This window comes from Caloenas nicobarica, chromosome 2 (assembly GCF_036013445.1).
Source record: "Caloenas nicobarica isolate bCalNic1 chromosome 2, bCalNic1.hap1, whole genome shotgun sequence".
NCBI lineage: Eukaryota > Metazoa > Chordata > Aves > Columbiformes > Columbidae > Caloenas > Caloenas nicobarica.
This window is the reverse complement of record NC_088246.1, coordinates 97,588,769-97,614,884: the sequence shown is the minus strand read 5'-3', so window position 1 is coordinate 97,614,884 and position 26,116 is coordinate 97,588,769. Positions and strand designations below refer to the sequence as shown.

At 39.6% G+C, this 26,116-nt stretch overlaps 1 protein-coding gene across 1 annotated transcript; it reads right to left on the bottom strand.

Moving 5' to 3' along the window:
• Nucleotides 1-2,168: 2,168 nt before the first annotated feature.
• Nucleotides 2,169-25,700, bottom strand: SLC6A19 (solute carrier family 6 member 19). The gene is made up of 12 exons (XM_065628122.1): nucleotides 25,499-25,700; nucleotides 16,774-16,914; nucleotides 15,088-15,225; nucleotides 13,757-13,938; nucleotides 12,881-12,991; nucleotides 11,938-12,050; nucleotides 9,481-9,609; nucleotides 7,774-7,930; nucleotides 6,857-7,061; nucleotides 6,097-6,256; nucleotides 3,611-3,773; nucleotides 2,169-2,378 (listed from the first exon to the last, which is right to left on the bottom strand). Exons 1-12 carry the CDS (start codon nucleotides 25,698-25,700, stop codon nucleotides 2,169-2,171), a joined length of 1,911 nt encoding a protein of 636 aa, XP_065484194.1.
• Nucleotides 25,701-26,116: the final 416 nt, after the last annotated feature.

Genomic DNA, 26,116 nt, shown 5'->3' with positions numbered 1-26,116 from the left:
ATCAGTGTATGCAGTGTGGTTTGGCAGCCCTTGCACAGCATCACTGCTGCCAGGGCACCCAGCACCATCACTCCCGCTGCTGCTGCTGTGCTGGGAGATACCTTGTGCTGTGCAGGGACCATTCTGGCAACACGCTCACTCCTATCCCTGCCACCTGCAGCCAACCACTGCAAACTCAGTTGTACTTATTCTTGGTGGCTGAGCTTTTTCTCTGCAGGAAGATCTGACAAAAATTGGTTTTCCCGTTACAGAATAACTTCTTTTAAAAGTTGAAGTAATTACTCACTTTCAAATAGTTTAAAAAAAATTGAAATTGAAATGCAAATGAATTTAATCATGGTGGATGAAAGACTGGACATGAGCCATCAGTGTGCACCTGCAGCCCAGAAGGCAAATTGTATCTTGGGCTGCATCAAAAGCAGCGTGGCCAGCAGGTTGAGGGAGGTGATTCTGCCCCTCTACTCCGCTCTGGTGAGACCCCACCTGGAGTTCTGCGTCCAGCTCTGGAGCCCTCAGCACAGGAAAGACATGGACCTGTTGGAGAGGGTCCAGAGGAAGCCACAAAAGTGATCAGAGGGCTGGAACATCTCTCCTGTGAGGACAGGCTGAGAGAGTTGGGGTTGTTCAGCCTGGAGAAGAGAAGGCTCTGGGGAGACCTTATTGCAGCCTTTCAGTACTTAGAAGGGACCTATAAGAAAGATGGGGACAGACTTCTTAGCAGGGCCTGTTGCAATAGGACAAGGGGTAATGGTTTTAAACTAAAAGAGGGGAGATTCAGACTAGATGTAAGGAAGAAATTTTTTACAATGAAGGTGGTGAAACATGGGCACAGGTTGCCCAGAGAGGTGGCAGATGCCCCATCCCTGGAAACATTCAAGGCCAGGCTGGACGGGGCTCTGAGCAACCTGATCTAGTTGCAGATGTCCCTGCTCAGTGCAGAGAGGTTGGACTAGAGGTCCCTTCCAGCCCAAACTATTCTGTGATTCTATGAAATACACGTACAATACCTGCTACTTTACTCTCTATTTAAAGCAGATATACTACTCTAAATATATGCTCTAGAGTAGATACCCTAAATATCCCTATTTCTTGTAAGAGTATTTTCATTATGAGTAAGTGTCAGGTTGTCAATTGGATCTATTCTTGTCTTAAAAGGTGTGTATAGAAAGAAGTACAAAGTGATACAAATGTGTTGCCTGCATACTGGGATAGCTGGATGAAAGGGACTACCTATCTAGAGGGGACATTTACACTGTCTGCTTCTGGCATTCAGCCTGGAGCTGTAATGGTGCCTCTTTCTCTCTCCAGTGACCACATAAGGAATGGGACTTAGCTCTTCTGAGTCACATGGAAATTAGAAGCCTAAAATAGTCGTACAGTAGGTCTGTATGCATGGGGGTGTGTGTGTATGTGAACTTGAGCTACCCACCTTGACTGTGACAGATGAGAGAAGCAGCTTTGCACCACTTGGGTGCCTTGGATCCCCCACCAGTATGGACCTCCCAAGCAAGTGGTGCACTGCTTGCTCATGGGTGCCAAAAAAGGCAGATTTTGCCATTTCCTGAACTGCTGCTGCCCCATTGCAAAATCACCTCTTCTGCCATCAGCAAAAGCAGTGCTATGTGCTGGGAACTTGAAAGCAGTAGGCAATAAAGTAAAATATCCAGTATTATAAATGAATCAAAATGTTGTTCTCATACATAGAAATGTTTTTATTAAATATTTTAAACTTCTGCAAATAATATTGGTGGCTTTGTGCAACACAGTGATATGTAAAGTAAAACAATTTAATGTGCAAGAGAAGTCAGTATTAAATTATTCTTCATTTTGGCCACCCAGCCAGAATGATTGCACATGAAAGAGTCACTTACGGCATGTCAAGCGCAGTGCATTGCCAAACACAGAACTGCAAGCCAGTTTAAAATAAGCTGGCTTCAAAATCAGAAGGAGGACAAATGATTTGGCCTAGTGCCTCAATCGCAAATGTGGCTTTTTTGCGTTCAGGATCCAAGCCATTAACTCTTCACAGTGCCTTGCCTTCTTAAGTAAATGAATGAAAACAACACATAGTTATCCTTCTATGAAAATAAAATTAATTCTGAATTCTTTGAATAAAATGTTTTTACTTTTCTCACTGACAAAACATTTTTCCACACTTTTAAATGGTGTTATGCTGAATACTTTAAGTTTCCATTAATAGAAGTCTCAGATGTGGCGATCATAAGGCCTGTACGATCATTTTTTTTCTGACAGCAATTTCTGATGGCTCTGTAGATGGCAAAGACAGGGATGGCCAAACTGGGCACTCCAGCGAGGATTACAATAATAGCATAAACCCAACTGGGATATTCAGCCTTCTCTGTTTTGGGGAAATCCTCCTGAAAGGGCAAACAATCAAGTTGTAAGAAGTCATGAGGAGCAAATATCTGGGAAAATGCACATGTTCATTAATTCAACAGATCAAAAATGTAATCAGAGCAGTAGCTAGCCACAATGGCACAAGAATTTGCCTATTCCACAGCAGTTTCCAGCTCAAGGGTTTCCAGTCTCAGCTGTCATTTTTACTTAAAAGCAATGGAGAGAAGGTGTCAAGAAGGAAGCAAGAGCCAAGAAGGGCTCAGTAGCCCTGCTCCTGGTGTGCTTCCCAGGCAAAATGGGGTTCGGGGCTGTGAAGAGCTCACAGGTCACCAGGGCTTGGTGGCCAAATGGCCTTTGGGTGGGAAGGCTGAAATCAAAGGGTGCAGGAGGGCTGAAGCATTATTAAGAAGGAAGTGAGGTTGTCAAGGATGAGAGAAGAAAACAGGCCTATTTCCCCATCTTCCTTTCTTTCGCTTTCTGTCTCTGTCTTATGAAAACAAAAATTCATCTTTACAAATTAGCTGTGCTGCATGACTGTTTCTGCTTTAAGGATGCCGACTGGTACAGAACCAGGGAACAAAAAAAGCAGAGCTATAATAGACAGTCACGGAAGAGATGAGGTGATGGAGAAAATTATGGGACCCACATTTTTTTATTATGCCCTTCTCTGTACCATATACAGCTTTTTATTCTGCAAGGAGAAAGAAGGAAAAGTAAGTAACTTGTTGCTGCAACTATAATCTAAATCATACCAATACATTTGGAAGAGGAAAGTAGAAATCTCAATATTAGTATTAGTTAATATTAATTCATTCTGTCAGTGATAAGTAACTAGCACAACTGCAGTGCTGTGATTTTAAATGCACACAGAAACAAGTGCAATATCAAAATGGCTTCTCAGATTTGGTTCTTTGCCAACATAGAAGGGATGTGACATTTCCAGCTCTTCTATAATCCCTACGAGGGAACTGATATCTGTTTCAGTCTTACCCGACAACTGGACCAAAGTTTTGGTTTTGCCCACTTTGGAAAAGCTTCTTAGATGTCACTATATACCAGCTGCAGGCATTACAGCTGAATTGAGGACTTATTTATCTAAGTGTTATTTTTTATTATTACTTTATGTCTTGTAGTAAGTTTTTCACCAGAAAACTCTTTCAGATGGGAGACAAATATAACTGACTATGACTCTTACATTAAACAAGAACACATGAAATAATTCTAAATAAATATTTTGGTTTTATATACTTACATAGCTGGGGTCCCAAATGCTGTAGAGTAGTTCTTTACTGACTGTCACCACAAAATAAAAGAAGAAGATAACTAACATAATGAGGGGACTGATAACTCTCCAGGTAATCTGCCAGAAAATATTAGGCTTATGTCCAATCATGAACTCGATATCCTTGTTAAACCTGGAAACAAAATCAGGAAGTTCAGGAGAGTAAAATCTTGTCAGGATCAAATGGTGCCTGCTTATAAACACAGAACTTCGAAACACACATAGCTGTGCTTCCCATGGGTTTGCTAATGTCAACGTGAAGCGAGGATTGATAGCAACATAAGAGTTAGACCTAAGTATTTCAATTTAAGGCAGATATAGCTGTAACCATATTAGAAGTTTTTAACTCATAGTTTTCGAAAGTAAATCAGGAAAATTATTTTTGCAAGTGTACTTTCTTTAGAAGTCTGTGAAGTACCAGAAATAGTTTCAGCACAAAAATTAATGCAGGTGGACTTTCCTATAACATAGGGCAGTATTGTTCCAGGGATTTTTGTAAGCATCTCAGAGCTGCAGAAATCAAAAGGAATGACACAATATTAAAAAAGAGCAAAAGCAAATGGGAGTATTTTTTAAAATTACATTATTTGCATAACGTTTGCTTAATTTGGATTTCTATCAGTTTTCTCAAGTTGAATACCGAAACAATATTTAACTTTACACATTATTAAGAAGACCTAAAAATATGTTATTTGGGTTATTCATAGAGCATGCAACGGACAATGGGGCAAAAAATATCTCCACAAGAAGAAACAACCCCTGCATTGAGAGTGATACTGTCTGCATCAGTCCTGAACCAATTTATGACCTCTACATATGATGCAGCACTATGTGCACACACTTCTTAAAAAATAATTAGTTTGGAAGTTTGGCATTTCTATTGTTAGTCCTCTTATCTAGCTTTCCTTCGTAGCCTATGGGGATAAGTCTGAGGGGAATATTCAATTGGTCCTATAGCTATGAACAACACACAGAATTCAGCTGAGTCTCAATTACTACATTATTTTATCTCTTCATCCCTAACTTCTAAGATATAGGTATCATTTTGAAAATTACATGGACTCCCGTGTCCCAACTGCAGAGTGCGTCCAAGTCTCGTTCGTGTGAGTGTCATGGATAACACACAGGTTCTCCTTCAAGGAGGAGAGAGAGATTTTTTACCAATGACCCTTTATCAGAAAAAGGTCACACAAACTCACCCAGAGCAGACAACACCCTCTTTTGGCAGCCCTGATAAGCTCTGTGCTCAGAGAGTGCTGCAGCAATGTGTACTGGTGGGGAACATGAAAGTTTGGTGTGAAGCTCATTTCTGAATCAGCCCCCACCACTCTATGGCCTCATCCGATGTTTGTGTCCTGGGAATAGTTTTAATTTGACTTTGTAAAGTGTTCTGGGATTTTAAAGGGAAGCAAAAGTGATTGACATAGACTTTTCTGTCTTTAATGGATGAAAATAAGCCTTCTTTCCCAAGGGCACTCCCTCTGCTCACCTAATATATTAGACCCGAGTTGACTCATGCCTTCTCAGGTAATATAAAACTCTAAGTATGGGACGATGGGCTACAAGGGCATTCACCCCATCGCCAGGAGCAGCACAGCTGGAGGGTCTGGCACAGGTTCAAGCAAAACCTACGAGTGATTGAAGTCCCTGTGCCTTTTTCATATTTCCTACATTTTAATTATGAACAGATAGATGGCAAAATTTGATTTATTACACGTCTAGAAAGCTGATAGGACAATTACTCACTGCTACAACTGATAAAGTCCTGAATCTATCAGCTAAGAACGTATCTCAGTAGCCTTGGATTTGCATCCTGCTGTAAAACAATATCTGCAGCCTGTCTGGAGATCCCTGCTTTGGACACTGTTATTTAGCATTCACTTTAAACACTCCTGGGATATACCTCCGTTTTAAGCTATCAGGTCAGTGCCAATGTGCTTGTACTTTGCTTCTGCTAATTAAATATTTAATGCAATTATCCTAAGAGGATTTATTGTAAGAGCCACCATATTTAAAATGTAAATGACCTATAGTGGCACTTATGTAACTGTTACAAAGACGTACATTCTGATGCTGACTTTAAAAATAAATTATTTGCGCTCCTATTATTATACTCTAATGCACTTGCTAATGCTTAATATTTTATTACAGTGTCTTAGGGTTGTGTTTATTTTAGCTCGTTGTTATAAAGCATTACCTGTTATAATGTATTATTAAAGTGGAAAGCTTTCATGTACAAATAAAAATCTCCACTGCACTCTTAACAAAGCATTTTTTCTTTTTCTCGAGAACTGTTTCAGAAACCTAAATCATATAAGCAACACCAAACTACAGTTGCGTCATTTCAGTGATTTTTATAACAGAAATTCTATGCACCGCTATGTAGCAAGATTGCAGCTACACAACTAATCAATCTATGCACTGGTTTCTAGTAATGTTTAACTTGTATTTCATACCTGCCAATTCCATAAATGTAGACAACTGAAAACATTTCAAAAAATGCAATTATTAGCAAGGGGATAGAGCCAGCAAAACTGTCAAATAGAGCCAGCCAGTAATTTCCAGACTTCAGCACAAAAAGAAAAGCTATCAAGTAAGACCCCAAACAAACCAGACCTGTGAAAAAAACAAAAACAGCGTACTTAGACAAAGAAAGTGAAAGAAATCAAAAGAAAAAAAAAGTAAGAAAATTTCCCAGCAGCTAGAAAGCTATATATTTTAATTCACTTGCAGCCTGAAGTTAAGAACTTTATTTTTTAACGGTATTCTGAGAAGGCCTGCTTCTGTGCAGGGAAAATGGCAAAACTCTCCTAAGGTTGCACAGGCAAAAGGTTGCACAGGTTGATCCTGCAAAAAAACGGGAGAGGCTGAGGAGAGAAAACAGGTCCTCTTCCTCCTAGTTGGTGTGACAATGTCCCACTGAGAGAAATCCTGTTGGGGTGAAGGACTGGGGTCCTCCAGCTTCCCAATGGAGATGATGATGATCATTATGAGAGGGCTGACAGGCAAGCCACAGGGCGGGCAGCTCTCTGCAGGCTCAGGAGGAACCTCACAAAATCTGCCCCATTGGGGGACATGAGGAAACCTTCAGTAGGTTATCTAGGACTCTGAGGACCACGCCAGATCAGAAAGTAGGTGGGTGGTGGGTTGATTTTCTGGCATACAAGCTATTCCCTGTGGACGGGGGAGGTCACTGATCTCTGAAAAATCACTTACCAGTAATAAGTTCCTTAGGCACTTTGGGGGGTATAATATTAAGATCTTGTAAAGGCACAAGCACACCTTCTGTATTTCCAAACATAGATGACAAACCCAAGCAGAAGAGCATGATGAAGAAGAGAATGGACCACAAAGGTGAGACAGGCATTTTGGTGATAGCTTCAGTGAAGACAATAAAGGCCAGGCCAGTTCCTTCGACTCCCTGTGGAAGATTTCGGAAGCTCCAAAATTAGGCTCATTACCATCACACGGCACTTAAATTTGCATCAGTATTAACTAGACTTGGTATATACTACACCATACCACAATACTTATGCTTTTTGTTTCCACAAAGACCTCCTAATCCAGCAAAATATCTACTGTAATTATAATACAAATTTTATGTCAAGGAATTTTATGGATGCCTATTTTCATCTGTAATTCACCACCTTTTTAACAACAAAAAAAAAAAGGTGCACCCATTTAGTCACAAATTTTTCTTGTAACTTTTTCACCCCAGAATCAAGATCCATTCTCTCTGTGTTGTGACACACTCGTACTGGTCGGGACAGGGCTTGCTCCAGCTGCTTCCTCGCTTTGGACATCTCTTCCCTGGTCATCTTGTCCCACCACAGCTGTCACCAGCTAGTTCCAGAGAAATACCCGCTGCTACGTGAGGCCAGCCTAGAACACTTGTCGTTTTGATTGCTAGTCTGACAGATTGCCAATACTTTTCAGAAAAATTAAACAGTTTATCTCTTCAAAAACAAAATGAGGTAAAAAAAAAAAATTCTTCAGTCTAAGGGCATTCCAAGCCAATTTCAATGAATCAGTGGAAATATTAAAAAAACCCAACAACCTTGTAAAAAAAAAGAAATTTCTATGTGTTCCTACCATATTTATGGTATAAATATGAGTCAGGGTGTTAAACTTACATCATTCAGGAAACTTTCCAGATTACAGGATTCAAACTTCAGGCTTGCAAAAAGCGTCGGATTGGTCATGTTACATAGCTGCTGCATTTGTTCAAAGTTATCTTGCGTTACATTACCTTCTGGCAAATCAAATGCATTCATCAGGGTAAGAATATTTCTGAAAAAATGAAACACAAGTAACTTGAAATTATTTATTTGTAAGCATCCTCAGGATTCATTTTCATCATCGAGGAAGTTATCAAGAGCACAATGTCTTTTATAAAGATACAAAGGACACACTGTTTCTGTTGCTGAAGATCAGATTTTGAAATTGCGAAGTCCACAAGTTTTGTGCATGTGCAATTCTTTCTTTCTTATTCCCGGGTGAGTCTGGCACTGTATTTGTGGCACAGATGACAGCTAAATAGATCAGGCATGCTAGGGACCTGTGCAGAAGTTAGGTGCACATCTTTGCACCGCAGACTGGGCACCAGTTCCCAGACTGGGTTGCAGCTCCCAGACTGGGCAGCTTCTGGGAACGTGTGAGGTGTCTGCAGTTGCGTATCATGCACTTTTATAGCTTAATATGGAGGAGCTTGACTGGAACGCGCAGTGTTGCAGCCCTGGTTGGAAGGGAGTCTGAATTGCTCTGCTAAAATTAGCTACCTCTGATGACACCTCAGTATTTAGGCTCTCCAGGAGGCAACCTAAACACAGATCTGACCCAGGGACCAGGGTACATTACAATACATTGATGCCATATGTCAGCTCAGCAGGCATCAATTACTGTGAATTCTGCATTATTTCCTTTTTTTCAAAGTTTCTGGACAATTTTCCAGTGGCTGGTAGAACTTCATCTACTGAATTAAAATGGGAAGAATTTAATGAATTAATCTGGGTGATTTCCCAATGTCGTATGTGGAGTCACTAGCAGTACCTGAGGTGCCTACACTGTGATCCAGCTGTGGCGAGGGCTCTGCAGGACTGTCAGAGCCACCTGGTCATGGGCAGCTTTCTTAAACTGGGCAGCGCTTTCAGTGGCTCATCACTAGTGATCTCCAAGGCAGAACTCCATAGTTTGGCCACTATCTGAGGAGGCCTTTGAGGATTTGACATCAGCCAGAGTAGAAAGCAGCCTAGTATCCTTTGATTGTTTGTTTGTTTGTTTTTAAAGTATGTAATGAAAAATCCAGTTTTTCACAGAACCAGTTTTATTAAAACTTGCCTTATCCAGTTAAGTAATACGTTCCCTCAGAACATGTTTCATGTCCACTGATGCAAGCGATTAATTTTTCACATTTACCTCTAAAACTACAGATATTCGAGAATGTTTAAGTGAAATAATATATCACAAACTGAATCAAACTTATGTAAATATAAATTGTTACATTAACTGCAGTTATATTTGAAAGAAATGTTTAAAAAGAAAAAGCAAATATGGAGTATTCTTTGCCTTCCTTGTTACTTTTTGGAAACATCAGGGAATAATGTAAAATGTGGTTCCAGCAGTTATGTAGCAAATAAGGAGGCTCAAATAATGATCATTCCCCATGGAGCTGATATCACATGATTTAACTTTTTTAAAGTAATGGGTGGTCTGATGCCATGTAGGTCAGGTGCTGTAATTGTTCAGAAATTATAAAGCCATTATCATCAGGCTAACAGACCTGCCTCAGCTAAACACCTGCATACTCTGTGTTTTTGTTTTTGTTTTTTCCAACAACTTACTTGTCAAAACAGTCATCATATCTTTCTGTGGCTCTGAATCCAATGATGGAGTATATGACTGTTGCTGCATAGATGGATGTGAAACCATTGATTACTGAGATAATCAGAGCATCTCTCTCACAGTTATTGCTGCAATTGAAAGAAAAGAAACAGTGGATTGCAAACACATTCCCAAAATGAATACTAAAAAGTGGTTGTCAAGACTAAAGCAAAGTAGTCTAGAGATGCTTAGGTTCATCAGCATGTTCTCGAAGAGTATAAAAATGCAGCTGTTCAAGATAGATTTAGTGAATTGGTGCCTTAAGTAATTTAAGAGCTATGTTGTGGAGTTTTGTTTGTTTGTTTGTTTTGAGGTTTTTTTTTTCCCCTCAAATGATCCTATTTATAAGGAATAACTGCTTGAGTTGTTTCCACATCTGGCTTATAGAAAGTAAAACATAAGGGGCAAAAAACTATGTCTCCTCTTTTTCATGTCTGATATGCAAACACACGTTGGAATAAGCTGTATCTTAGCTACTGAGGTATTCTGCTGCAAGGTGAAGGATTTGGGTTTGAATTCAGACAGTCAGAAGGGAAAAGTAACCAAAAGTTTCCATAGCACTTCAGTATGGTGAAATCGCAGTAGCCAAGAGCACTTGGGAGCAGTTTTGTTTCATTGCTGGACAAAAGATAATTCAAAACATCCTGAAGTTTTGGAAATATGATGAAACGTTGTGCAGATAAGGTTGAGCAGACAAGCTGTTCCTTTGTGAAAGTTAAACTGCTTGGTAGAGACCTCTCCGCTGCCGGCACTTCTTGCCAGTGTATCTGTGCTAAGACAAAAAAATTGCAGAGCCAGAAAGAAAATTTCATCTAAGAGGAGAGATAAAGAATCAATATTAAATTAGTTAATGGTTTTATGAGAAGGCTGTAAAGCTCTAGATATTGTATTTCTTTTGGGAAAGAGACAACTATTGAGATTAACTTGATGTTGTCATATTTAATTTTCTGATCACCTTCAAGAGGAGAGGAAAGACAAGCCTGTCTAGTCAAGACCTGTGACACTGTGGCCTTCCTTATTTGTAGCATTGCAAATAGGTCTCTACTGCATGGTGTGCATTGAATTGAAATTCCTTGCAGTACTCTCATGTCAATTTTTTCACTGTAACATGAGATTCTTAATGACAGGCTTGATAAAAATATTTCTTCCCTCCAGCGAAAGTAAGATGCTCAAGCTCCTCCTGGTCATGAACGTGAATCCCTGATGGCATTGAAACCTCATGGTATTTCCTGAGATCTTTACACTCTCAAACCATCTGGGAGCAGAGTCATTCACTCCTGGTCCAGCTGGTGCTGAACTGCAGGTGGCTTAACACCACAGTGTCACACTTTGGAATCTGCATGGTGTTTTTCTTATATCTCCATGGAAATTTCATGACTTTCTGTGGTTTCCTCAAGTTGTGAATGACTGAGAGCTGAAGGAACATGGATTGGTTCTACAGCCCTGTGCCTTGGAAAAGCAGGAGGACGCTACTCATTTTATTTTGGGTCTTTTGGAAAGATGCAGAACAATCTCAGCAGTCTTCATGGTTGTGGAAACACTGACTTGGACCTGAAGCGGGGCTTGTCACTTCGCACTGAGACTTGCAGGCACCAAAAGTTCCAGACAAACTTTTGAAAAACATCTGAAATCAAGAGTGGTAGGAGGGAATTACATCAGTGACTGAAATGCTGGCGTGGTGTGTTCAAACCTGAGCCAAAACTGAAGCACAGATTTCTGAATGCACGATCAAACCAGTTAACTAAAACTTAATTCAGAGACTTTTATCAAAAATCTTAGGTTCAGAGAATGCTGCACAGTTTGTCTTTCAAGAGGACAGTGTTGAAGAGATGGAAGGCACCAAGAGGTACTGGTGGTTCTGCCAATATTTTGGGAGAGTGAGTGTAGAACATAGTGCCATGTCATAATTTGCTAACTGTGTCATTCCCTGGGTGATGGGAGTTTGTACCTCAACTCTTCCTGAGCCCCATGACATATATAGAGGAAGGAACTGAATTTGAATTTGAAAACTCCTAGATATATCTTCTAATATCTGAACTAAAGATTTAAACTGTGGTCTGTAAATTGCTTTGAAATGTGTGTACCACCACCCAGCTCCAATAGCGTGGAGACAAAGAGCAACACCACATGTTGAGCACTCCTGCAAAAGAAGCTCCTGCTCATCAGCTGCTGGTGGGCAGCCAGTCCCCTTCTTTCCAGTCTGCACCACAATGTCTTTCTGCAGGAAATCAGCCACCACTGGGACCTGAAATCTGGTTCGGGAGATCTAGGATCAATCAGAGATGTGCCTTATGTGGCTGAGGGGATGGTGTTCCCGTCCCAAGTAATTACTGTGCAACGATAGGGCAGAAGTGGACAAGCTTCATTTGAAAGAATGAAATTTTCATATAAAATTTGGCTTTTGCCTGGCTACTCACTGAACAGAGTTGTAACTGGAGAATGAAATGAGGCCTCCAAAGGCCAAGGAGAAAGAGTAAAAGACCTGAGCACCTGCGTCCAGCCATGTCACTGGGTTAGCCAGCTCGGTAACCTGAGGAAACAGACATAGAGCTTTAAGCATATGCAACGTTACTGTTTGGGCTGAACATGAGGAACTTAAAACAATAAATAAACCAATAATGTTAACCATGCAGAACTCACCATTTTTGAAGAATGATAACAAATAGGTTAATACCACTGTCAAACTTAAAAAAAAAAAAAAAAAAAAAACCAAAAAACAAAAACAAAAAACCCACAAAAAACCAACAAAAACAAAACCAAACAAACAAAAAACCAAACAAAAAAACAACTATCTGGAGGTTTTCCTCAAATATTTTGAAAATTGTTAAACAAGCTACTTTCCAGAGCTGACAGCTGCCATGCCTGTTTCCAGAAAAGTTGTTTATTATTTAGCATTAACAATAACCATTCACAGGTCTTCTTATGGAAAGTCAAACCCCTTTTAATTTTGTTTAGAAACTATTGCATAGTTAAACCATTCTTTTAGGTCTTTTGTCTGTATAGCCATACTGATTAAATGGGTTCTACTCCCAGCTGCATGATTCGTGCTTTAAAGTTAGACTAGTCCTTAACTAGAATACAGAAAAACAAAGCAACCCCCGTTATGGCATTGCTTTGTGATGATCCTTCAGTTTTTTTATAACAGATTTTGATGTGGGTGGAGAGAGAGAACGTATGTGTACGTGTATATTTTGCATCTGATGCAAAGGATTCAGCTCCTAGAATCGAGATTCTAAAGGTGTCTGAGGCACAGTTAGAAAAGCACCAATGGAGGGGACTTATTTTCGATTGGTTTTTAGTTACAGAGAGAACTATTAATACGTCAAGTTTTACTGAGGGAGGAACTATGCAGTGACTTACATTAGGGGTGAAGAGATACACAATTCCACTGGTTGATCCTTTCAGTGTCAAGCCGCGGATTAGAAAAATGGTAAGCACGAGGTATGGAAGGGTTGATGTTATATACACGGCCTGCACAAGAAGCATATAAATAAAACACTTAAATAAAACAGAACACTTGAATTAAATAGCACTGCAGAAAAAAAAAAAAAGAGAACAAGCAGTGTACTTTGACTAACAAATAATAACCCAAAGTTTCAAATGAGACACTATTGACATACAACAGAAAACTATGTACATGCGGTACATTTTGATATTGAACATTTTTGCGGTTATTGTGCTCTATTTAAGACAAGATATCATCGTTGAAAGTAAACTCAGCTCATTCAAAAGCAGCATAAAAAATAATCTACATCCTGAGATCAGGTTGATTCCGCTGATGCAAGGATAGGCTCTTAGGGCTTTGCTGGGCAGCAGAACATTGGTCATACTTTAGAGGGATAATATTAAGGACTAGCACAAACCCAAATAAATCTGTACACGTATGTTTTGAAGGGAATGGCCAAAGCGAAAAGACAGAGTCCCTTGATCCTGCACTAAAGGCTAATGTTATGGTGGTAATACCTAAATAATGTTTTACTACGACCTATTAGGACAAGGAAGCTGAATTGCTCACAAAAATCTCTGCATAAATCAAACCAAATCAAATCAAATCAAATCAAGTTCCATTTCATTCAGCTTCCTTCTTCAAAAAGCAGCCCCAGTGGTGACACACAAAGTTTTGGATGTGCTTTTACTCAAGAAATAGACAGTTTCTACAGTATGATTAAGTCTGTATGAATAAGGAATCACAACAGCATAATAAATATCATCTCATAAAAAACCAAAATAGTGTACCTTTCCTGTCGTTTCGATGCCTCTGATTATGCATACATACAGTACACCCCATGCACACGTTAAACATAACAAAAGCCACCACTGTATAGTGCCTGAATTGTCAATGGAAGTGGAGATGTTTAATGTTTCTCTGTACCAGAAATAATCTACAGGAGAGCTCTTGGCACACTCTTCTATGTAATCTGTAACCACAAAATGGTTGTTATTCTGTATGTCTTTTATTTACTTGAAAAAAAAAAGTTAAATAATAACCACCAATGTTCTAAATTATACCAACTAATGCAAATAAATTTGTTGTTGGCAAATTTCAGATTCTTAGAGGATGGTTTCATGGAAAAATTAGAGATTTAAAATTGTTTGACAGGATTTTAATACAGATTTTATTGTTATTTCTATTAATTCAACCACGCAGATAAGATCTTTGAAGCTCACTCAAAGACTCTTCTTTCTTTATAATTTTTCTTTTTTTTTTTTCCTACAAAAACCTGAAGTTAGAAGCCTCTTGTGCCAAAGAAAGTGTAGACAGGATTTTGGAGCATAAATATATTTCTAGTGCACGGAATTAGTTTATTTTTTTTTTTAGCTTCCTGCAGCCAGGCATGTCTTCCCCTCCCATACCTCCTTTGGATCAGCAACACTTTGTCTTTCAGTTTTGTGGAGCGTTGTTCAAGGTCTTGTCGGCTCAGGCTGGATTCTCATCTCCCTGCAATGCGCTGGCCTGTGCAGTATTCTGCCCTGGCCTGCCTTTATATGAGGCTTTTAATACTTATTCTGGGAGGACAGGAGCAAAGCTCTCTGAAGAGCTCTTCACTGACCCACCAGAAAACCCTGCTTCACAGAGTTTAATGCAGGGCTGACCATTGAAAACAAAGCTGCTGTCACCAAGCAGTCTCCAAGGAACTGTAGACTGTTGTCACATTGACAGATAAAGGTGTTTCATATGAATTGCACATCTCTTTTTTTTTTTCCTTCTCGATATGCTAATGGTGGGGTATTGGTGAAGAGATGAATGAAACATATTGTCTAAATCTGGAAAGTGTTAATATTTATGCCAGACTTGCACTTTGTGAATATTTTGTTTGTGAACACATTTGTCATAATCAGCCACGAAGTTTCATATAAAAAAATCAAACTTTATCTCAAAGACTAAGCATTGATCATATTGTATATAATATGAATTTTTACAAAACACAAGCACTAAAATAACACAATGCTCCTGACAGGATTGCCATGCCTTGCTGTTGTTTTACAGAAAGAGACTCGATCAGGCTAATTGCTAGAAATAGAAAAATGTGCTGTGCAAAAAAATTACAATATTTCATAAAATATACCTGTTCTGTTGTAATTGAGAGGACAGCTACTCCAAGGCAGGGGCTCTTGGAAGGAGTTGAAGAAATACCACATCACCCAGGCAATAATAGTATTATAATATAAACCCACCAGGAAGGATACCAACATTGCTGCTATGCCTGAAAAATTAAAAGTAGAACACAATGCAAATTTCAATACTCTCATCTTCAAGACATATCAAAATATATGGTATGAGCCTCAACCTTTCCCTGCTTTCCTTCCCACCCTAATTCCATGGTTTATAGCCTTTCCCTTGTCCTCTCTTGATTTTGGATGTAGGCTAGATCACTGTGAATTACTTACTTAAAGGTTGGACAGGTGAGTCCTGCATACAGCCTAAAATTACTCAGGGACTGAAGCTGACACCACTTGGGAGCCAACATTATGGGTGGACTAACTCCCTGCAGACCCTACACAATCCTGGTCACAGTCTTGCCCACTGATATCTAGGGAATTTGGGATGCTGGGTAAGTGTAAAGCTCAACTGACTTGGGATTTTGCCTAAATGAGACCCGGATTGTCTTCCCCTTCCACAGTGTCACTGCAGAGGTCAGCAGATGTTTGGGGCTAACGTTTGCTGTACAGGCTGGATAGCTGCCAGGAGGCACGGTCTGTGAAAAGGTGCAGGATTCAAGCCACTATCTCTCCTTTCTCCACTTGCTCCTACGTAATCAACCTTTGGTCACTTCTCTGGCAGACAATAAACACTAATGATTAGCTCCTGAGGGCTCCTAGGGTTTGAAAAAGTTTGAAAAATTCCAGATGCAATGAACAAATACCTTTTGTAACTGATCTGCAGATGCAGTGGATGCCAAAACCAGTTCTAACTGGCTGCGTTTCTTCCCTTTCAAGTGTGTGGTAATCACAGAACAGCTGAGGTGAGAAGGGACCTCTGGATGTCATCTTGTCCAATCATCTGCTCAAGCAGGGCCACCTACAGCCAGTTGCCTCAGACTAAATTCAGGCAGATTTTTAATATCTCTAAGGATGGAGACTCCAAAACCTACCTGGGCAACCCGTGCCAGTACTTGTCACCCTCCCAGTGTTTCCTGGTGTTCAGATGGCTCCTCCTGTGTTTCCCGTGTAATAAGGTATCCATGGAGGTTTTGATGCTGTGTGCATCATGTTGCTTTTACTGCACTGTCAGGTAGACTGTTCGAATACTCAGAAGTCTAATACAGATGTGAAGAGATATTTTCTGCTAAATACTATCTCCATTGCTTTTAGTGTGGTCCCTCTCTTAGATGTAAGAAAGTAACATCACATGGAGCTAAAGTCTGGTAAATCAGCTTAGAAACAGATTCAACTATTATTTATCCACGGAACAGTTACAGAACAATATTTTTGCACACTTGAACTTTCATCCTAACTGTAAAAACAGCCAACATCATAATACAGAAAATATCTCTGAAGCCCAAAACTGGTCTCAAATTAGAGAAATGTTTTAACTGGACCCACAGTCCCAGGGAACATGGACACAATCTTGTCATAGTGCCTTATCCTGATTAGTGTGATCTACCAACGAAGAATTAGTGAGAAAGGAAAAGGAATAGATCCTGGAATCTCTTTTGGCACATCGGAATAAAATCCTGAAGCTTTGCTCTTAAGTTTACCAGTTCAGAGACTTGTGCTTCTCAGGTGCCTTTTTGTATCCTCTTCAGACTTACCAACCCCTTTCAGGGTAGGGTGGATAGAGCTCCAGACACCCACACTGCCTTTCCTCAGCCTTTGACCAATGGCAAACTCAAGATAAAGCAGGGGGATACCCTCCAGGACCAGCAAAATCAGGAAAGGAATCATGAAGGCTCCTGAAATAGATAAGAAGAAAACAAAAAAGATGTTTCCCATGAGTGAAGTGCCACAATAAAGCACAAACTTCAGTTCTGAGGCCTTTGAAACAGCAAGCGAGTTGTAAGCATACTTGTGGAAATCCTTCTCCAGTTTCTGAACAACACTTTTGTCTGACTTCTCAAGCAAGGGACTTCATTATATATGTGGTTTCAGAGAGGAATTCTTATTTTTCCCAAGTGACAAACACAAACACAAATTACACTCTCTCAAGATTAAACTCTGAAGAAGCCACCATTAGATTGTAAGTGGAGGAAAGGTACTTTCCTGGAACAACTTCCTTTTTAGTCTGCAAAAGGTTATGGGTTTATAATCATGAATCATGCAAATTCTATGAAGTAGTTGAATGAACTAAGCAAGATGCCTTGAGAGAGTAAGCAGGAGCCTGGGGCTGTCTATGAAAAATAATCAACCTCTTCCTGGTAGCTGCGTTCAACAGCTTTTATATTTGAACAGAAGAGATCTGAAGTTGAGGATTCAAACTTTGTGAATTATGACGAGGCTGATTAGTACAGTACAAGTTTTTAAAATAATTTTTTCCTGAGTAAGGTGTACCTCGGACATGGGAGACAACATGTAACACCATACTGGAATACTAAAGTACAGACACAAATGCTTGAATATTGTTACATATTAGAATTATGGTTATCTGTCAAAGCAAAAAGTCTTTCACTTCCTAATCATAGGCAGTAAATAATCTAAGGGCATAAAAAATGCAAAACGGTATGTGAATGGTTCAGGTTTGGGGTTTTGTTGACTTTTTTGTCAGGTATGCAATGAAAATCAGATAGCAAGTGAAAGAAGAAATTTGAAGAATGGAAACTATAGTTTTGAATTCACGGCAGTTGAAGGATTTTTGGAAGAGCTGAAATGGATGCTTTTCTGCTCCATGGGGTATCTTGAGGTCATCTACATCAGAGTTTTAGAAATTATCATTAATGCAAAGTCTTTATTTTCTGTGTACTTCAGTAAAGCCTGCTAAAAACAATATTGTTGTATCAAGTGGAAACTATTATAATGAAATCAGCCAACTATACTTTTTACTTTCCACTCCTATGGAATTTAAGTAATGCTTTCATCTTTTGTTGACATTTTTAAGATTTGTTAATCAAAATCAGTAGTTCTGAATACATAAAATGCTATTCAAAATGCTGAGCACTTCAAAAATGCACATGCCACACATCATGTTGAATGACTAATCCCTGATGCAGCAGAAAATATATTTTTTGTTGAAGCCAGTTGCCAAAGGTAGCCATATAGACACGATATTCTCAGACGACCGCAAAGCATGTGATTTAGCAATGCATAAACTTCTTACTAAAAATGTGACACTTTTCAAAATCAGTGTAGCTCATCTTGCATGCATTAAAAACTATCTATCACTGCAAAAACAGAGACTGGCAAACTGAAGGGGTTTCAAAGGAGGAACAGAAGAATAACTGACTTGGGTAATTTTTTTATTAGTGAAGACTGAAGGGCTCATTATGAGTTATTTGTAGAGAAGGCTGCTAAATTTCCAGCTCTGCTGACTCTTCCTCTCTTTCTTCTGTGTCAGTCTAGTATCCCATTTGTTTTCTTCTCCACTTCTCACATCTTGGCTACATTCACTTTTCCAGAGACCTTGTCGTCCTTGCAAGAATAAAAGCCTTGCAGCATTGGGGAGTAGCTGTTAGATCTAGGTGCCTCAAGCTGGTATTCTCTCACCTTGGGGGAAAGTGGTTATTTATTACGGAATGAAGGATGGTGGCCCACCTTAGATTTGAAGTAACTGAACTCCTTTAGTTGCAAATCCAAATTTAGCACTGTGGCCTTAGATGAGATATCATTACAAACAGTATCAATGCTAAAGCAATAATTTCCTGACTTGTGTCTTTCTGAAATGTGTGAAACATATAGGGCATATTTTAATTTTAGAGGGATTAAGATCATTTCGAAAGCAAGGTTCTTCTTCTCTGTCTTCCCACCACTCCAGGGACTTCTACAAAACTACTGGCAGCAGGAGCTGCTAATGTCAGATGTAACAGGGCAGCCCTCTCTCCAGCCTTGTTGCCTGGCTGTTGAAAGGCAACTATGCCAGAAATGGTGATGTACTCTTCAGCTGCCTCTGGGCCAGCTTCGCTGTTGACGATGTAAAAGTCCTACCCAACTCTGGCAGAGGTTCTGGGATTCGTTCAAATTGTACCAGACTCTGTCACTGCAAGCAACTGACCCCTTCTGTCCTTTCAGATAGTTTCTGGCATTGCCAAAGGTTTGTCCCATTTAGTCTGTGTGGACTGGCTTAGCTGTGCAGGAACTGGTGTGTGCACAAGGGCCTCTCTTCAACTGATTAGACATGCAGTGCATGCAGATTTGGCTTCAAAGGGTTTGTTTTCTACTGATACTCCTCCCTACTTCTGTGAACAATGCTTCTCCCAGAAGTTTTGTTCTTGCTTTTATAGAAAACAGGATTTTTGCAGTTTATATGATGAGTGCCCTCTCACTGTTGCGATCCCTCTTCCTACATCCTGATGGCTTCCTTCCTCCATGGGAGAGTCAGTGGGACAACCACCACACACAGAGCCTCTGGCCTTTCACAGAGACAAGGTTACTCAGCAATGCGTGGAGCTGCAAGGAGCCAGAAATATGTCATGTGCTCCAACCTCATGTCACACCGGCACACATTTTCCCTCCTGTCACACTCTGTCCAGGGTAAGATGAGATAAGAACAAGATCATTGTGTTTATGGCAGCAATTTCTAGTTCCAGAGCATTCTCTCTGTTTTAAGCCCAAGACACCTCCTAAGAGTCTGAAACCTGACCCTACAAAGTTTGTATGGCTGCTCCATCTGGATCTTTTTTTTTTTTTTTTACCTCCCCTTTTGGATGCTGGATAGGTCTCTGCTGTACTGCAGTCCCACTTCTCTTGGTAAAGCCCTTCTTCAGCAATGGTAGTAATTAAGTCCAGAAGATGGATCTGTACAGCCACCTGATCCAAATGCTCCTCATTTGCACTCGGGCTTAGTTCTTGTCACCCTTTGACACTCAACTTGATATTAGATCATCTCTTGAAATTTAAGAACGAACTAGCAGTTAGTTCTGCCAAGGTGCGTTGCTTAACCATCTTTACTTCTAATGGAGACACGTCACTTATTTTTCATCAGGTCACAGTGAGGTTGCTTAAGGACTTGATTAGAAATTCTCCCCATGGTCAAAGATCTTGTTGTGTAAGCAAATACACAGCCTTTATAATCCTTTCAATCTATGACCACTTCTTTCCTCTCATGACTGTCAAAGAAAGTATTTTTTTGGTCGTTACCATCTCCATCAGCAGAAGGAAGGGAAGATGAGGCTGTTTCCTATGAAGCATTCAAAGCATTTCCTTTAGAAAGCGTTCAAAGGCAGTCGGAACTTTTCACTTTCGGTAGAAAGCAGGCTGATGGATATTCTGATTCAAGCTCCGTTTTTTCCAAGCTTGAGACATTCTTGGAAACCACAAATGCAAACTGCACGTCCACTCGCAGAGCTCTAGCAATCTAGGTAGACATTGTGTCTCACCCTCCAAGACAGTGAGATTCAGCAACAGCACTGTCCTGACACCATAACTCTTCGTGAGGGTAGCACAGTGCACCAAATTTGCTGCAAGAGTCTCAGCATTGACCCATCTTCTGTGGTGGACGTGCCACAAGAGCTCCATCAACCTCAGGGGATTTCCTGGCGTCTAGAGATACTGACAGAGGGACCTTTCTTAAGATGTCATAAGAGAAGTCTTTAAGCATGACACATCTTTGACAGAGCAGTCAGATAAAGGGACTCCATGACCTTCCTCCTTGTGCAGCCACAAAAAGGGGAAAGGATGACTTTTGTGAAAGCACCTGCTACATGAAAAAGGTATGCTGTCCAACTGCGTGCTTCAGCTCCCTGGCTTCCTCACTACCTTGAAATCATCAGGAAAAATAAATTTCAGGTTCCTGGATGGACACAAACAGAGAAGGTGGGTCTCCGCCCACCCCTTTCATTATCACAGACATAAAATAGATGGTGTGTGTATACAACTGTGGTGCAGAATTCATATCCCTATGAAAAAAAAAATACAACTCAAACAGTTCTAGCTTGAAGGACTAGCCATGTGTAGCACAGTAGCTTGATGATTTAAAAAATGCAGGGTGTGATATGTTAGGACTGGACAAATAAGTAACGCCAACTATATTTGGCTGCAAGAATATTGGTAAATTCTCAAAAGAAATAAAATGGCAGTTCTCAAATGTGTATGCCACTTTTTTCTCCTGCGTGGGTTTTTCTCTTTCTGGAGCTCAGTTCTAACAGCCAGCTCAGAAATTGAACTCTGCTGTATTTTCCATTTCTCTCAATTTCTCTCCAGCCTTTCTGAAAGAAGCTACAATGGAAACGTAAGGGACAATGACTCTGCAAAGCTACTATATGGGACATAAAAAAAATCTATGCTTTTAAAGTTGTCAAAATTTTATAAACCTAACAAATAAGCCAACGATCTGAAAATAAATGCTGTATAGATACATATAAACAATGAGTAATCTTTCCAGTCTGAAATCTGAGATATTAGATTCTTCTCCTGTTTCAATACTGGATTTCAGCACACATAATATTTGGATCGAATACCTGTATGGCTATTACTCTCTCTTTAATCTAAGAGTTTCTAACATGAAATTGAAAAAGAATATTATTGCTTTCACATAATTCCTCATAAAGGGAAGACAGGTAGACTTTCAGGCGGAGATGTTTTTCTGTGCTATCGTACTCTTAGATCTATGCTGTAGTGAAGGTACCAGTACCAGGAAGGAACTGCTGATGTCATTACTGTCACTTCTTTCAGTGTGACATGCACAGAGATGAAAAAATTCTCACTCATGCAGTGGCAAGTTTTACAGCAGACGTGTGTGAGCAGTAGACTTAAAGACCTTTTTTATATATATTGATGGTTTAAACTTTAAATGTACATCCTCTTTTTTATAATACTCATCAGGGATGAAAGGAAAATGTTTAACAGTTGGTTAAATGACAAGTTGCTCAATAAAGATTAAACGACATGTTGCTCAATAAAGATTAAACAAAAGCTATGTGTAATGTCAGAGATAGCTACCAACTGAAAGGAAATTTCAATCTTGTTAAGCTGGTGAGAGCACTGAGGCAAACACTGTACCTTTTATGCTATGTGTATATTGAAATCTAGTTTGCCTGTGATAATGGTGTGTTTTGCAACATTTAAGACACGAAAAGTATAAAATGTGCTTTACTCTACTAAATTTTACTGGGCTAAATATTCAATTTTTAAAAATATAAGCTCGTAACCTATGACAACAAAAGTAAGTAAATTATGTAACCACCAATTTCTTTTTGTATATTTGGGTATCATGGTGTTAAAACACAATTGTTGTGTTGTGTGTAGGAAGAAGGAGTCCTCAAATAATTCTAGATTTAAGTTCAAACATCTGAAAATAAGGTTTATCTGTACAACTCAGTGTTCCTAACTGCCTTCACTACCATCCATTTGCAGGGAAAAATATCCACCTTCCTTGTAGTGCAAGCACTATGATGGTAAATTTTGTACTTCATTATAGTCCATTTATGTTTCATGAGAGATACAAAACATGCAAACACTGATTCATTCACAAAATAAGTAGACATCCAATCTCATTTGGGAGTGTACTTGCTGAAATATGACTATCTATAGCCTTGCTACCAGACCTCACCCATGCTAAATGGCTCCAAATGTCCATCAATATAACTTATATTTCAAAAAGAAAGAATTTATGGCAGCAAAGACAAGCCTCAGAAATTAGAAATTGTTTTCATGAGGTAGTCTATGCAACCTGACTCTGCATGCACCTTATGAGACGGCTTCTAATCATGTGATGATATCGGACTTTCTCTCATCCTCTGCAGGTATTTACTGTGTGGAAAATAGCTGTATTTTTTTATATCTCTTAATGCATGGCTGTAATCCATCTTCATATCCAAAGTCAGCTTTAGGAATCTGTAAAGTAATCATGCCAGGGACAGAGTGAGGAGCAGCACAATCCCCATTTCTAGTGAGAGAGCAGCAGCAGGGATTCCTGCTGCTCTGCACCCAGGATTCAGCAAAGACATATCTTGAATACACAAAGTGCGAAGACATACACCATCCAGGGTAAAGGCACTGGAGAGAGTAAGGGAAAATGGAGCTCCCTCAACACACTCATGAGTCTAGTATATGCTTTGTATTACTTAACTTGGAAGAAGGTGCAGAACTTTGCACTTTTCTTCTACTCTGTTAGAGGCAGGTCTGTGTCCCTGAGTGGGCTACAGAAATGCAAAGATGAATGAATCATCTTGGTCATCACGTTGAGTGGCGAAGACTGAGGCAGAACTTGTCCAAAATGTCTGGTAAATATGTGTTCCCAGCTGGAGGTAGCTTAAGAGTGTCAGTGCAATCAAAGATGATGCAGAGCGCTGCATCTATTGGGTGTTTGCTATGCTGTGAACATGGCTAAACAGGAATTAGAGCTGCAGGAGCCAGAAAAATCTCATGAGGTAGAAAATGTCTCATCACCAAAATACCTTCAGAAGTAAGAACTTCAAGATCTGTTTTTACAATACAGATAGTCACATGATCAAATTCAGAGCTATCTATCTAAAGAACAGCAAGAGCCATACTTTTTTTTTCTGATTGGAGAAGTTAGAGAACTGTGATGACAGGATGGCAGTGGTGGCAGGAATTGGATTTAGACCTGCCAGAAGAGGCTGAGATACACTGTAGAGCAGGGAGGGACAAGGGATTGCACAACAGCTCTCCACCCTCACGTGTGATGAAGTTAAGGAGCTCTTTCTAAGGAAGCCATGGGAAGACATCGCTGCTTCCTCTTATGTATTGATAAGAGTCACAGTATTTGGGGTTATACAGAAGAATTGATAGAGAAAGTAGCAAGCCTGGCTACAGGGACAATATTTGTACAGTAGCTCAAAGCCCAGAGCCAGCTATGTCATTTCTTTGCTATGTGCTGCCTTTCAGCTTCTGCCTAAAAACTGAGTGAGGGAGAGAGTCCCAAGGAACCAAGAAGCTGAGGATAACTGTTAAGTGTCCCTGAGCAAGGACAGGCCACAGGATGATGACAAAGAATAATAATTGCTGCCAAAGGCTAAATTAAAACAGATTACTGACAGACACACACAAGCAATTCATAAATCACCAAAATCAGTCAGAAAACCATGGTCCATACCACGTTCTTTGTGTTTGTTTGATGTTCATTTTCCAGCTGCATTTCATGTGGCTAGAACATGAGGGAAAGAAAAGATAGACAGAGAAGCAGGAAAGTGCCTGTAAATCAATCCTGGGGAAACAAGGCATGTCCACTTTCTAAGACTAAGCAGAAGAACCTGAGAAGCCAATGAGTGCTTTTTAGAGATAACCATCCACTTTTTCAAATTAAAATTGTCACACATGGAAAGGGGGTTTTGATTTTTTGAGTGTGTGTGTCTTGTAACGTTTTTGTAACTAGAGTTCGTTGTGATGCAAATGACCTTCTTTGCACTGCGAAATCTAAATACCAGCCCATGTTATAAAAATATCCATGTTAAAAGCATCTCTTCTTGCAACTGAGTCATCTGTTGTTAAACGTGCCTGAGTTTGTACAACCAACTCCCTGCAGAGCCCTCCTTGGTCTCTACTCTAACTAGGAAGAGCAATTTTTAAGCATCTCACTGTGTACACTTAATGAAAATTACTTTGAAATACTGTTCCTTAAGCCATAAGTTTTCTGTCAAGATCAAACTTCACAAAGGAACAAACCATTTTTACACATATCCGAGTAAAATGCAGATAACAAGTAGATAGTGGGCAGAAAAGACTGTCAGAAAATGAGAAATTTGTGTTGTCATATTTAAGCAATGGTTCCGTTCAAGGTAATTTTAAAAACAAACAGCAAAACCATGAAAGAAAATGTTAATATGGTCCTTCAGTCCTAACCTGAGCCCTAAGGAGTCACAGTGAATTATGTGGTAAACAGCATACATTTGGATTTTAAACTACTTAATAACACCAACTGCTAAAAACCATATTCTTAGTGTCAATTACTTTCATGCTGTTACTCCTGTTACAAATTACACAGACATTGACCCTACAGTTGATATACAAAGCAGCCCCAAACCAATGAAAACCCTATTATGAAAAGATCATTTGGGATCATGATCAGAATCATACTCTCAAGTAGTTTGTTAATATTTTGAAATAGACATTATATATATATATGTGATAAAGCAATATTAGTTTTAGATTGAGGAAATATACTGTGTAGATGACAATGCAAGACTGAGTTGATCAATCTAGTGTCCTGAAATAAAACCAGTTTCTTCCTTTTTTTCCATCACTAGCATGACTTCAGTGGGTGTTCATAACCTGTGAAATAACCTTCTCCATAAGACAGTCCCGTAGAGATGAACATCATTGTTCTTACAAGAACCAAACAGTTCTAGACATACTCCATTATTTTTTTCCCAAAAGAGAGATTAAACCTAGTTTAGAGCCAAAGTTAGTTAAGATATATTAGAGACATACCTCCACCGTGGCTCTGACAGAGATACGGAAACCGCCAGACATTTCCTAAGCCCACACAAAACCCTACACATGTCAGCATATACTGAGCCTTGTTATCCCATTTTGGTCTGGAGTCTGCCTCTTCTTTCTCAAGGACCTCAAGTTCTGCATGAGAAGGTATCCTGTCCTCCAGGCCACGATTGGGCAACTGGAGCTTCACCATATTTTTAATTTTCTGACTGGAAACACTGCTCCAGTGAAGAGATAATGAAACAGGCAGCTAGTTAGAAATCTGCAGAAAAACAGAGCATCTATTTGCTGCCTTCAGCTATATATAGTGAACCTTTGACACTAAACTTAAAAGTGCAGGCTTGTGGCAAAAAGAAGTGTCAGCAAATCATTCAATTGACCAAGTCAGCTCTGACACTTATTAATGCTTTACCTGTCAAGGTTTTATGGAACAGTCTGTTCATCTAGTAGAAGACATTGATTTCAGCTAATGTAATTCAGGAGATCATTTGGCTATAAACTGTAATCACCTATAAGGTTATGAAACACCCCTTGCCACTCCCCTGTTTAAACTCACTTAAATACATACATAGCCCTAGCAAATATGGAGCAAAAAAAATCCACTGGCCT